This window comes from Myodes glareolus, chromosome 2 (assembly GCF_982192425.1).
Source record: "Myodes glareolus chromosome 2, mMyoGla1.1, whole genome shotgun sequence".
Lineage (NCBI taxonomy): Eukaryota > Metazoa > Chordata > Mammalia > Rodentia > Cricetidae > Myodes > Myodes glareolus.
The window spans coordinates 118,644,183-118,658,513 of record NC_142027.1 but is presented as its reverse complement, the minus strand read 5'-3'; the positions used below and the strand labels follow the sequence as shown (position 1 = coordinate 118,658,513).

General features: G+C 45.9%; 1 protein-coding gene across 4 annotated transcripts in view; it reads left to right on the top strand.

The window, feature by feature from the left end:
* The window catches only part of Glt1d1 (glycosyltransferase 1 domain containing 1), a 75,134-nt gene that overhangs the window by 20,545 nt on the left and 40,258 nt on the right, over window positions 1-14,331 (top strand). For all 4 annotated transcript variants that reach the window (XM_048433688.3, XM_048433689.3, XM_087903616.1 and 1 more), the window contains exons 5-6: window positions 6,445-6,481; window positions 9,085-9,141. In XM_048433688.3, coding sequence (XP_048289645.2) covers window positions 6,445-6,481; window positions 9,085-9,141 — 94 coding nt within the window. The remainder of the gene's footprint in view (window positions 1-6,444; window positions 6,482-9,084; window positions 9,142-14,331) is intronic.

Sequence of the window (14,331 nt, the reverse complement as noted above, 5' to 3'; positions counted from 1 at the left end):
GGAATTACAGAAAGCTGTAAGCCATCGTATCGGTACTGGGAATCGAACTCAGGTCCTCTGCAGGAACTGTCTGTGTTCTTAGCCAGTGAATCACCTCTCCAGCCCCATACAGTGTTATTGAGCACGTTTATCTCCCTCTATTCCTCCTCCTCCCAGATCTGTCTTCCTTTCATACCCACACAACTTTGTGTTCTCTTTTGTTTTGTAAAACCTTTGAGTCCAGTTGACTCTACATATACTCTTTCATATGGGACACACCCTGAGGTGTCGTCAACCACCTAGGGGCCACGTGCACAAAGAAAGTTGTCTCTTCCTCTCCCCGGAGTCAGCAGTTGTTGATAGCTCCTCAGCTAAGGGTGAGACTTTGTGTCTTCTTCCCCCCTATTCTGAGATTTATTTTTTAACTTATTTATCTTTATTTTACGTGCATTGAGTTTTGCTTGCATGCAAAACTCAATGCACGTAATTTTATGCGAGGTTATCAGACCCCCTAGAACTGGAGTTACAGACAGTTGTGAGCTGCCACGTGGGTGCTGGGAATTAAACCCGGGCCCTCTGGAAGAGCAGCCAATGCTCTTAGCCACTGACCCATCTCTCCAGCTCCCATGCCGAGATCTTGTCTGGCTTTAGCTTGCATGGGTATTACGCACACTGTCTCAGCTGCTGTGAGCTAATATAGGAAACTGCCCTGCTGTGTAAGAAAACATTTGATGGGCGTGGTCGACCGGTAGTTAGAATTAACCAGATCAGCTCAAAATCAAAGAAATATAATTTGATAATTAGAAAACAGAGAAACTCACACAACCGAGGTCCCGAGAGCACCACGTGCAGCCCAGAGAGCCAAAACTAGGGGCAGGCACCCGGATTCCCAGGTCCTTCTTCCTTGGCCCCAGGCGGCCACACCCTAGCCAAATGTGATTGGCTGAGCTTCCCCATCAAACATTGTTTTCTCGAAGTCACCTACTGCCTCTGGCTCTTCCGGCCTTCCCACCCCCCTTTTCTGCAATAATGCCTGAGCCTTGGGTAGACGGAATGTGATGTAGCTGTGCCATTCAGGATTGAGCATTCCAGTCTCTCATTCTTTACGCCATGACCAGTTGTGGGTCTCTGTGTTAATCACCATCTACAGCAAAAAAGATGTTTCTCTCATGAGAACTGAGAGATGCACTAATGTATGGGTAGAACCATGTTTCATTATGTAAACTAGGTTAGCCTGGAACTTACAGAGAATGCTTATCTCTGCCTGCCAAGTGCTGGGATTAAAAGCATGTACAACCACACCTGCCTCAGATATGTATAAGCTACAGAATATATACATACATACACACACACACACACACACACATATATATATATATGAATATAGGTATGTATATGTATACACACACATATGTTACCAAATATATATAAACACTACCCTGGGGCAGTCAGATCTAAGCGTGGACAATCCCTTGCCAAGACTAGTAGGCATTTGAAAAAACAAACAAATGTCGAGGGAGGGGCTAGAGCGATAGCTCAGTGGTTGAGAGCACTTACTCCACCTCCCAAAAGCCCAGGTTTTGTTCCCAGCACCCACATGGCAGCTCACAATCATCTTTAACTCCAGTTCCAGATGATCTAATGCCATCTTAAGGCATTTGCAGGCTTCAAGCATGCATGTGCTACAAATATACACACACAGGCAAAACACTCAGGCACGTAAAATAAAATAAATAGGTGTAAAGCAAATCTTTTTCAATAAAAAATAAGGACTGCAAAGATAGCTCGGTCGGTAATTAAGAGTATATATTGCTCTCACAGAGGACCTGAGGTCAGGTCCACCCCAAGTAGCTCACAACTGCCCGTAAGTCCAGTTCTAGGAGATCTGATGCTCTCTTTTGGCCTCCATGGGCACCTACACCCATGTGCACATACATACCTTCATATATCCATATAATTAAAAATAAATCTTAAAAATTAAAAAAAAACTAAGGAAGGAAAACACTGTGAAGTAGCTTAGATGGCTTTGTCCCGGATGAGGATGTAGGAGGTACCGAGATAAACTTAATAAAAAATGATATTAACTTGTTTTCGTAGCTATGAGTCTGGGATAGCTATTAAATTTGAAAGTGAAGTTATTTTTAATACACATTTTGTACAGGCTTGGTGGGTGGGTTTTTCAATAAAGTTCAGCCCAATATCTTTATTTGATTTGATTTTTTTCAAATACAAATATGTATAACTAATAGAAAGGTTTCTTACTCAGCCGTGTTTATGGAATTCTTTTCGATTTTGGAGGAGAGACTTTGATTCCTGTACCATGAACGGTGATAATGTGTTTTGAGCAGCGCAGTCTTAATCTTCCCGGAGGAGAAACCAGCTTTGGTTTTTAATTTTATGCTCTCTGTTTTGGAAGCGGGCTTGACCCAGGCTGTAGCCTTGTTAATCTTGCCTAATTATTACCAAAGTGTGATCAAATATCAGTAATCCTAGATTAGAAAGATTACAGGACCTCCTCTAGTGCTCGTGTGGTTTTTGTCCTTCTCTTCTTCCTCCTTCTCCTCTTCCTTTTTTTCCTTTTCTTTCCTGAAGTATGGTCTCACCGTGTAGCCCTGGGTAGCCTGGAACTTACTATGTAGAACAGACTGACCTTGACTCAAAGAGCTGGGCCTCCCTCTGCCTCCCAAGTGCTGGGATTAGAAGTTTTGAAGCCACTACCACACCACCATGCCTGGTACTTTCTGGCTTCAAAAGAGAGAATATGGAGGCTACAGATGGCTCAGTGGTGAAGAGCACTGGCTGCTCTTGCAGAGGACGCAGGTTCAGTTCCCATGTGACAGTTTACAATCATCTACCTCCAGTCCCAGGAGCTCTGATGCCCTCTTCTGGCCTCTTGGAGCACTGCAGGCACATGGTTTTTCTTCCCCAACCCCCTCCTCACACTTTTAAAAAGGAGATAATATGTATGTGCCCCGAAATAATGTATTTAAATGTGGTTTTAAGCAAAGAAGCCAGTTCAAAGCTTAGACATGCATTCTCTCCACCTTCATTTCTAGAAAGGTAATTAAGTTGGATGTAGTGACATGCTGATCCCAGCACAATCTTGCTGCGATTCTCAGGAGAAATACACTTTCTAACACAAGCACAAAAAGTCAAGATGACCCTTTCAGTTCCCCTTTCTACCCAAAATTAATTAAGCTGGCAGCTGAACTCTGTGACGGGAAGAAATGGCCGTGCCTAGAGACTTGTGAGTGTCTGTTCACTCACCTCCCAGGGCTATTTCTCTGGCATCTAATGAACGCCTGAACAGTTGAGAGCCCAGGCTGCTTTGTGTGATAGTTTAAGAGGAATGGGGAGAGTATTAAATTCCACTTTAATAAATGGGAGAACTTAATACTTAATTTGACTAATTATTTGATAGGAAAAGCCAGCGTCCTTTTAGGTACATGCTCTGAAATAAGCGAGTCTCTGTAAGAGACCCATTTCCTAGACTAAAAGGGAAAAGAGAGCGGTGGCGGGGATGATGAGGGTGGAGCTGGGCTCAGCTGTAGGGCACCTGCCTAGAATCCACCAACGAGGAGCTGCCGCTTAGCTTGGTGTTGCCATAGCACTGGGTGAGGGGGCGGAGGCAGGGCTCAGTGGTGCAGCGCTTGTCTCTGAGGGTGAGCACCCCAAGATGAGGGAAAAGACAAAGGAAAAGAAAGACCAGACCACAGCTACAAGAAGACCTCCCGTTCTTTGGCTAATAAAATAAAAAGGCTAATCTTAACATTCAACTTTTCGCCAGTGGAAACTACATTAAAAGTTCTCGTAGTAGGTTCAGAATCTAAGACTCAATGTTTGCCTTGAAATCACAGAAATGACTCCTGACTGTAGCTTTCTTAAAAGACTGTATCTAATAGTTACGGATTGCTTAGAGGAAATCGCCACCCATACACACAGTGTTCACACGCTGTTATCAGTGCAGATCACACGGAGATCGGCACTTCTCAGGGAGGTTATCTACTCTTCTCCTACACCTTTTCACATAAAATCTATTGCCAAGCAGAAAATATGCTGCATAATACACTGTAACTACAGGAGATAACCCTGTCAAACAAGGCGGGGTCTCACCATGAAAACACTCACTCCGTGAGCGAGACTCGGAAGGCATTTTTAACTGGGCTTGGATGCAGCTCAGTAGGGAGCATGCTCCTTAGCACGCGCACAACCCGGAGTTCCATCCCCAGCCCACAAAACCTTAGTGGCTTGCCTCCACAATGCAAGTACTCAGAAGCGGAGAATCAGAAACCAAAGTTGCCCTCAGCTACCGGGCTTGTTCGAGGTCAGCCTCGGCTCCAGGAGGTCCCATCTTACGCAAACAAATAACCTGAGATGGGAATATGCTCCTGTATATGGGTTCCAATATGGAGAGGCCCCGAGTCAGGAGATGAGAGGCCTGGAATCCCGGCAAAAGTTGGGCTCGGGCATGGCACAATATCTATGGAGACAAGTATGGCTCAGGGGCCATGGGCAGGAAAGTCAGTCCTGAGGAAGTTGCTGCTCTGAAGCACCAAGTCCCCCAAGACCACAGCCCACGATGTGGGTTTAGCTAGCACACCTTTGAGCTTCTTATTATTTTTGAATTTACGTGCTAGCGAAGGCTACGGTGCCACAGGGTAACTTGCCTGTGCCCACTCCTCTATTTATTTATTTATTTGTGTTTTGTTTTGTGAAAAGTCTCTATCATCTTCTTTAAATAGGAGATTTTCATTTTGTTTTGCCTTGTTTTGAGACAGGGTCTTGCTGTAGCCCAGGCTGCCCTTGAACTCGAGGCCATTCTCCTGTTTTTAGTCTCTGAAGTGATGAAATTATAGACAACACCACTGTGCCTAACTGTGGTTTTTTGGTTTAAATTTTGAAATACTTTCTCTTTAAAGACTTGGGATTTCAAGGGATTCCCTCAGGGACACCCGTATCCGCCATACAACGTCTTGTGTAGGACAGCGGAGGCTTTGGTGGACCAGTGGTTCAAAGAGCTAAATGAAAAAGGTGGTGCTGAGGCCAAAGCCAAACTGAAGGGAACCTCAGTGTTCTGGAATGGAAGCTGCTCATCCTCAGACCTGCGGCTGGCTCTCCATCATTCCATGGGATGTTTGCCTGACGGGCGGGGCTTTATCACCACGGCTTGTTCTCCAAACTGACAAATTAGTTTGAGGACCATTGTACATACCCCTTATAATGTCAGGACCTTGCTTTCCTAGCGGTGGTGCTATGCCCCCCTCATATATGTATGTGTGCACATGTGTGTGTGTGTACACATGACAGGAATGATGACCTCTGGCTTTAGGTGTCCCTTCCTGCCTTCATCAGAATATTTAGGTGACTCTGGGCAGTGGTGGCACACGTCTTTAATCCCAGCACTTGGGAAGCAGAGGCAGGTGGATCTCTGTGAGTTCGAGGCCAGCCTGGTCTGCAGAGCAAGTTCCAGGAAAGCTAGGGCTGTTACACAGAGAAATCCTGTCTCAAACGAAAACAACAAAACAACAACAACAACATGAGGATATTAGGTTACAAAATAAAAAGTTACACAGTATTGGTCCCCACAGCTCACCTCCACAAGAGCTGTATTTCAACCACAGCCATTGGCATCTTCGAATTCCCTCTGCCATGGTACAGGCGATTTCCTGCCATTCTCCAACTCCCACCTTTGTTCATTTAATGGTTATTAGTCCCCCGTGTCTCCAGGACCTAGAAAAATGAACTCTTTGCCCTCTAGTGGCTTTATACCCTTTCACCAGGGAATGCCACAAAGAATAAGAGTGTTGGCATCTTGTCACAAAGGGAGAGGAAGAGAAGGAAGAAGAGGAACAATATGAGAGAAGGAAGGGAAAGGACAGAAGAAGAGAGAGGAAGAGAAGGAGGGAGGGAGCAGAAGAGGGGATCACTGCTTCTGCCTGAATCCTGGAGACATGGAGGGCTCTGCCAGGTCTTGAGGCCAACCTGTCCTCACTGGCCACCACTGTGCTCTTTGAGTCTCTCCCCACCACCTCCTCTTTTCCTCCCACCTCCTTCTCCCCCTTTCCTTTCCTCTCCCCATCCTCTTTCTTTCCTCCCTCCTCTTCCTCTTCTTCCTTCATCCCGAGGGATAGGAGATACCTTTCTCAAGTTAGGGACAAAGTTGAATGGCACTTTCGCGGAATGGCACTGCCCTGCCTTCCCCTGCTTCAGCAGCAGGTGCCCTCCTAGGCCTCAGGGGCTCTTCTGCTGACAGCCCCCATGAGGCTGCAGTACGTGGCATTTCTTTTTTCATTCTTCTTAGCGATGCAAAACTCATTAGGGTGGAAGGACCTCTGTACCCCTAAGAAGCCAATGTGGGTGACTTAGAGATGTTTCCGAATGGGTATCTAATTATCTTGATTTCTAAAAAGCACAGAATGGTTGGATCATCCAATTAACTTCCCCTCATTCTTTCCCTTTCAAAAGCCACATGCTACTGGGAAGATCTTTGTCCAGAGTCAAGGTAAGAATTTTAATACATGTGTGTGTATGTAATTTATTAAAACATATTTATAATACATATACAGTTTATTGCATTTATTTTACCTATTTGTGTTCATATTCATACCACTGCGCACACGTGAAAGTTAGAGGACAACTTTTGGGACTTGGTTCTCCTCTCTTTTCTTCCTTTTTTTCCTCTTCTTCTGTTGGTTTTTCAAGACAGGGTTTCTCTGTGTAGCCCTTGCTGTCCTGGAGCTTACTCTGTAGACCGGGCCGCCCTCAAACTCAGAGATCCACCTGCCTCAGCCTGAGGGCTGGGATCAAAGGCGGGTGTCACCGTCTGACTTTGTTCGTTCTTTTTACCGTGTGGATCCCAAGGATTGAAATCAGGCTTGGTGGCAAGCATCTTCTTCTACTGAGTCATCTCGCTCGGCCCCAATTTGTTCTATATTTTGAAACAATGTTGGGTGATGAGATACTATCGTTTCCAAAAACATACTTAGAATAATTAGCAGAGAGGATAACTTTCTGTAGCTTTCTAACATTAGAATAAAAGATGGGGAAATTATAAAATATAGAGAGGAATGAATATGACCATGTTTTCCACCAGTGGAGAGACTCCACTGTCCAGGTGTATTTTATTTCTTGTTTGCTTTTTCTTTCTTTCTTTCTTTCTTTCTTTCTTTTTTTCTTTCTTTCTTTCTTTCTTTCTCCCCTCCTTTCTCTCTCCCTCCCTCCCTCCCTCCCTCCCTCCCTCCCTCCCTCCCTCCCTCCCTCCCTCCCTTCCTTCCTTCCTTTCTTTCTCTTGCTTGCTTCTCAAGATAGATTTTTCTCTGTGTAGTCTTGGCTATCTTGAAACTGACTCTGTAGACCAGGCTGGCTTCAAACTTACCGAGATCCCCCTGCCTCTGTTTCCTGAGGGCTGAGATTAAAGACACGCAGTGCCATCAAGGCCTGTGTTTGGTTTTTCTTTTCAGAGACTCTCTGACCCAGGTTGACCTTGACCTCCGGGTCATCCTACCTCTATCTTTATCTGTAATTACAGGAGCTTGTATAACACCGAACTGAGACAAAGAGTTGCCTTGTCCTGGGGGTGTGGTGGACTCTACTGCACCAAGCCATCCTCCCTCTCTCCCAGTACCCCCGACAGTGGCACACGACTATCTTAGCTAGCTACAGTGACCTTTACAAGGCACTACCCTAGAGGACAGAGGATGGGCAGAGGGTTCCAAAGACTGATTTGGGACTGATTTTTGTGTCAGGTGGACAGAGGTATAGTGGCTGAAGCAGGGAACACTGACATGTGTTGGCTCCACAGGCCTCTCCTGGCTTCATCATGCCACCCAGGATCTAGTGGACCTCTGAGACCATAGCACTTGGTGAACTCAGAAAGGAGGTCAAAGCTGAGTGAGTGGCCAGCATGGGTTACAGGAGAGCTTGGAACTGGATGCAATCCTCCTGCCTCCCAGCCTCCCAGGTTAGAGGCATGAGTCATCACTCTTGGCCGAAACGTTTGTTTTAGCTTAAGTCCATCTGAGGAAATGACAGAGTGTACAACTGTGTATATGTATACATTGATTCTTGAATTTAGGAGTTGTAAATGAAGGTGAACCTGTCCATATTGGGTTTCATGGTCTAAGTTGATAAGGACAACTGACCAGGTCTCTTCCTCAAGAGGGCACAAGATCTCCTTACAGATGGTTGTGAGCCAGCATGTGGTTGCTGGGAATTGAACTCAGGACCGTTGGAAGAGCAGGCAGTGCTCTAAACCACTGAGCCATCTGTCCAAACACCATATACGGGCTGCCCATGCATGCTTCAGAAAAAAAAAATGAAAGTGAACCTTTACCCAGTTTTTTGTTCGCTTTTTTATAGTAAGAAGTCACTAGTTAGTTCCCAGCTGCTCAGTCCCGAAATAATCACACAGACACCATATTATTTGCAATACTGTTTGGCCAATAGTTTAAGTGTATTTCGGACTAACTCATATCTTAAATTAACCCATCTCCATTAATCTGTGTATCGCCAGGAGGCTGTGGCTTACCGGGTAAAGTTCTGGCTTCTGTCTCTGGCAGGGCTATGTGGCTTCTCTCTGATTCCGCCTTCTTTCTCCCAGCATTCAGTTTAGTTCTCCCCATCTAGCTCTGCTCTATCCTATCACAGGCCCCAAACAGCTTCTTTATTAATCAATGGTATTCACAGCATACAGAGAGAAATCCCACATCACTTTTTAGTTTTGATTTTTGGGTTTTTAAGACAGGGTTTCTCTGTATAACAGCCCTAGCTCTTCTGGAACTTGCTTTGTAGGCCAGGCTGACTTGAACTCACAGAGATTCACCTGCCTCTGCTTCCTGAATGCTGGGATTAAAGGCGTGCACTACCACCTGCCCGGCTAAATGCTAATGTTTTAGAAGACTTTGCCGAGTCTCTTTAAAAAGTTCAAGGTCTGTACCACCCAGAGAGGGAAGGTGGTTCAGCAGGATGGTGCAGTCCTGGCATCCACAGGTGAACCCAATTTCTGTGTCAAGGGGCTCATGAAACTCCATTGTAGTGCTTGGGAGGTTGAATGGATTTATAAGAACCAAAACTTCACTTCTTTTTCTTTTATATTCCTTCCACCAGGAATTGCAACGATACCAAATGTCAACTTTAACTGGAACACCTTCCTCCAACAATCAGGTAAGGCATGGCTCCCTTCCTGGGACTTTGCCAGAAGCATCCCTTTCCATCTGCCCTCAGGGCCCTGTTCCAACTATCTTGCTGGACCCCCTGCTTTTTTCTTTCCATAATGCTTAGATCTTCAGTAACGGGGGTGGTGTGACCTCCTTTCTTTATGCATTCACCTGGATGTTTTCTTAGGAGACATTCCTAACAGCTGGTTTCTGTGTGAGATGGTACACTTAATCTGAGCTCCATGCATCTTGCAAGACCTGCATCACCTGGTAGGATGGCATCAGGACACAGCCTGATGGTGGTGTCGGGGAAGGGCTTTTTCCAGCCTGTGGTGAAATTCAGAGACTTAACAACTTCGGCTCCTACTTGAGGTGTGAAATGAGCTCAGCCATGATGCGTGAGCAAAACTTTATTGTGCCAAGTCTTTTAAATACTGGCTGTCCATACATGAGGTTTGCTGTATATAATTCTTTTAAGGATCAGAGCTTCCAATTAGATTGCCACCCCAGTTATTCTGGGATCTAAGGGATAGAAAAGTAAAGCTGTCTCTTGACATGAGATTCGAGGATAAGAATTCCTCTGTTTTAAGCCAACATCTTTTCCCAGAGATGACCATGCTTGAGAGTGTGATCATTCAGATGTGTCCACTTGGATATGTGTGATGGGTATGTGAGATGGTCATTCAGATATGTGCACTTGAATATGTGTGATGGTCATTCAGATGTGTGCACTTGGGTGTGTGTGATGGTCATTCAGATATGTGCACTTGAATATGTGTGATGGTCATTCAGATGTGTGCACTTGGGTATATGAGATGGTCATTCAGATGTGTGCACTTGGGTGTGTGTGATGGTCATTCAGATGTGTGCACTTGGGTATGTGTGATGGTCATTCAGATGTGTGTACTTGGGTATGTGAGATGGTCATTCAGATGTGTGCACTTGGGTATATGAGATGGTCATTCAGATGTGTACACTTGGGTATGTGTGATGGTCATTCAGATGTGTGTACTTGGGTATGTGAGATGGTCATTCAGATGTGTGCACTTGGGTATGTGTGAAGGCCAGAGCACAACCTCAGGTCATCCTTAGGAGTCATCCACCTTGTTGTTAGAGACAGTATCTCTCACAGTATCTCACTGGATCTCATCCGGTAGTGCAGGATGACTGACCAGTGAGTCCCAGAAATCCTCCTGCCTCCATCTCCCCAGCACTGGGATTAAAAGTGCACATCCATATGCCTGGCTCCTTGATTTTTTAAAAAAGGGTTCTGGGGATGGAACACAGATAGATCCTCATCTGCAAGTCCATTCTTTACTGACTGAACCATCTCCCTGTATTTAGTAGTGTTTACAGGATTTAAGTTGTGGGGTCCTGGAGGGGAAAGCTAAAGTTATAGGCTTTACTACAAACTTCCAAGACTCAAAATTTGAAACCAGCTCCCCATCCGCAGCTGATGTAAGGACGCGCCAATCCCATTTCCTCTCCAAAAGCCTCACCTAAAACCCCCACAGATTGCATGTCAGCTTTAGTTTCACTTGAAAAGAAAAATCCCAAGCATTTTATTAGAAAAAAATTCTGTAGCACGTTCATCAATCCCCATGACAGCAGTGGGCTGTTCTCGGCGTTACAAATGAACCCCTGAGACCCCATTGCTTCTTCATGTCAGCATGTGGGTACAATTCTTCCGGATGGGGGGGGCAGGCTTTAAATTGCCTGCCTTAAGGTTATTTCAGTTTCAATATATTATAGGACACGACGGAGGCGTAACTGAGACCCATAATTCCCGAACTCCAAACGACATTTCATCAAACCCCCTAGTCTCCGGGCTGATGGTTGGGCTTGCAGTTGAGTGAGCAACAGAACAGGCAGGAGTTTTAAAACACTCCACTGAAGGCATTTTCCTCATAGACTGTCTTGGCTACTGTCCCATCTCATTGTGAACCATTGGAAATCCTGTCTGCTCGGAATCAATGGGTGCAGGGGAAACCCTGGCTGTGGCTGGGGTAGCTGATTGCAGGAGGAATATAGTAAAGCAGAGGAGCTATTAGAATTCTTCTGTGAGTTTTACAATCAGGCGTGAGTCCCCATTTGTACAATGGACTGTCTCTGTTGAGTTTTGGTCTTGGGGGATGACTGGCCTATTAGCCCTGCTCTGCCTCACTGGGATTCTGGAGTTTGTGTGACCCGAGATTGTGTCCTACCACTTCTTTGTGCCTCAGACAATGAAGACAGAAGACGCAGAGGATTTGGATGGGCCCTCTCAGTGAGCAAATGCCCTCTACGTTCTCCTAGTTGTTTGGGTATGAAGGGTGGTCAGGTAGAGCAGGACCTCATATGGCCATCTAAGTTGGTGAGTTACCCAAGTTTATAGCCTGCTCCTTAGACTATTTTTTGATGCTATTTTTTGCTTGTTTGTTTCTTTGAGACAGAGTTTCTCTGTGTAACAGCCCTGGTTGTCCTTGAACTCATTCTTTAGATCAGGCTGGCCTTAAACTCGTAGAGGTCCACCTGTCTCTTCTGCATCCCAAGTGCTGGGATTAAAGGCATGTACCACCTGTCCATCTGATTTGTTTTTTGTTTTTTTGAGGCAGGATTTCTCTGTGTAACAATCCTAGCTGTCCTGGAACTCAGCCTGTAGACTAGGCTGGCCTCAAACTCACAGAGGTTCACCTGTCTCTGCCTGCCAAGTACTGGGATTAAAGGCATGAACTACCACCACCTGGCCCTGATGCTATTTTTTTTTAAAAAAATTATTTTTATTTCATGTGCATGAATGTTTCTTTTGCACAAATGTCTGTATACCATGTGCACATAGTACATATAGTAGAATTCAGGTGCATGTAGAATTCAGGGAAGAGGGCATCAGATCCCTGTAGCTGGAGTTATAGATGGTTATGAGTCATTGTGTGTGTGTGTGTGTGTGTGTGTGTGTGCTGGGAATTGAATCTGGGTCTTCTGGAAGAACAGTCAGTGCTCCTAACCACTGAGCCATCTCTCCAGCTCCTGATACCATTTTTGTAGTGCTGTCCCTTATCCTGTATGCTGCAGAGTGTCTGATACTGCTCAGCCATGCATCTCCCAGCCCTAGCTCACAAACTAATGTTGCATCAGTTTAAAAGATCAAGCCAGTTGTATGCCACCAAGATGCCACATTCAAACAGATCTACTGAGCACCAGTGGTTAGGTAGCTTCAGGGCAGCCCACAGAATTGCCGTGACCTCCTGTGTTCCCCTTATAGCTGGCTCTTCGGACAAGGGTATGAGTGTTTATACCAAGCTCCTCACATGGTCAGTGAGATTTCTTATTCCTTTCCAGGTACATGCCCAGTGCTGTTATGACACAGTGTTCTGGAATTTTTGCTTCTAAGTGCCAGGAACCCACACACCTAAAGCAAAGGATATCACAGGCCAGCAAACCCAGATTCATAGGGCTGTTCTCCAGCTTCCTGTTTTCTACTGTCCTCCATTCATGTCCTGTTACTGTGATAAAATGCTCAGGGGAAAAAATTATAACAGCAGTTCAGGAGAGAATGGGCTTATTTCTGCTCGCAGTTCCAGGGTACAACCCGTCTTTGACGGGGACATCATGACAAGACTTGGAGCACCTGGTCACACCACACTCACCACCAAGAGCAGAGTGAAGAATGCATGCATGTTTACATTCAGTTTGCTTTCCCCTCTTTATACAGTCCAGGTGCCAAACCTAGGGAATGGTGTTGCCCAGAGTGGGCTGGGTCTTCCCACCTTAACACAATTCCCCACGGATACACCTACAGGTCCATCTCTACAATCTCTCACGGAGACTCTTCCCAAGATAGATTCTGGAGTGTGTCACATTGACAGTTGAACCAGCCATCATTCGCTCTATTTCATTTGTCTTTCTTGTTGATTCCTCCTCTTACCGCCCCACCCCGTGTTTCTCACTGTCTGCCTTCCTCACACCCTCCCCATTCCTCTTTCTTTTCTTCTAGACAAGGTCACAGATAGCCCAGTGTGGCCTTGAATGTGCTATGCAGTAGAGGCTGCCCTTGAACCCCTGATTCTTCCCAAGGTGGGGGTGACTGCTGTGTGCCACCACAGCTGACTCTTCTCCCACCATCCCTCCAGCCCTCTTTGTTTTCCTACGCGATGGAGACCCTAACATCCTAAAGCCCACTCCCCGTCCATTTCCAAGAAAACCAACTTAGTTTTGCTATGGGATGATGGTGCTACTGGATCTCCATTCTTTATGCAGCCAAGAATCAAGATACTTTTTTTCTTTAAATCTACACTTCCGTCAGCACACCGCCCTTCTCACACTTACAGTTGAGGGATAGGAAAAGTGCCAAGGCAGGGTATCGTGGCCTGCACCCATAACCTCACTCTTCCAGAAGCAAGGGCAGGAGGTTCCTCAAAGACTCAAGCCTAGCCTGGGCTAGACAGCTCTTTCCAGGCCGGCTAGGGCTACGTCAGACCCTGCCTTGAGAAACAAAGCCAATGATGGAAGAAGTGTTGACATGGGGGGACAGGAAGCCGCAGCAACTGGCATTTGGCTCTCCCAGCTGTTCTCATGTGTGATCAGACAGCCCCGACTTTAGTCTGTCACTGGAAGTGGATGCTAGACCACCGAGAAGAAGAAGAAAAAAAAGGCATATTTTGTTTCAGAGCTAAAAATACCATTCCGTTGGCCCCTGCGCTATGTTAAATACACGCATACCTGTGTGCATGCCAGGGCTGGGTTCACACCTGCACTCTGCCTAACCCAGTGTGGGGGGACAGGAGCAGGCTATAGACACAGCTCTGACTTAAACAGCGAACAAAGGTCACTGGGGCTTTAGGTAGCTCCTGCTTTCCCCAAGCCTCGGCAGGCCCATCTCTTTCTGCTTCCTTTTAAAAGCTAAGGACAAACCACCACACTTTCCCTTAAAGCCACCAAGGGCTGGAGGGTGCCTGCCAGGTCACTCACTAGACCAGTGGCTCCCACCCTTCCTAATGCTGCAATCTTTTTAATACAGTTCCTCATGCTGTGGTGATCCCCCCAACCTTAAAATTATTTCTGTTCCTACTTTATAACTGTCATGAGTTGCAATGTAAATACTTTTGGAGATAGAGGCTTGCCAAAGGGGCCATGACCCACAAGGTGAGAACCTCTACACTAGACAGAGTCCACTTCCAAGAGCGCTGGACCCCAGCCCTTGGTTCTGTGGTTGAGGTTT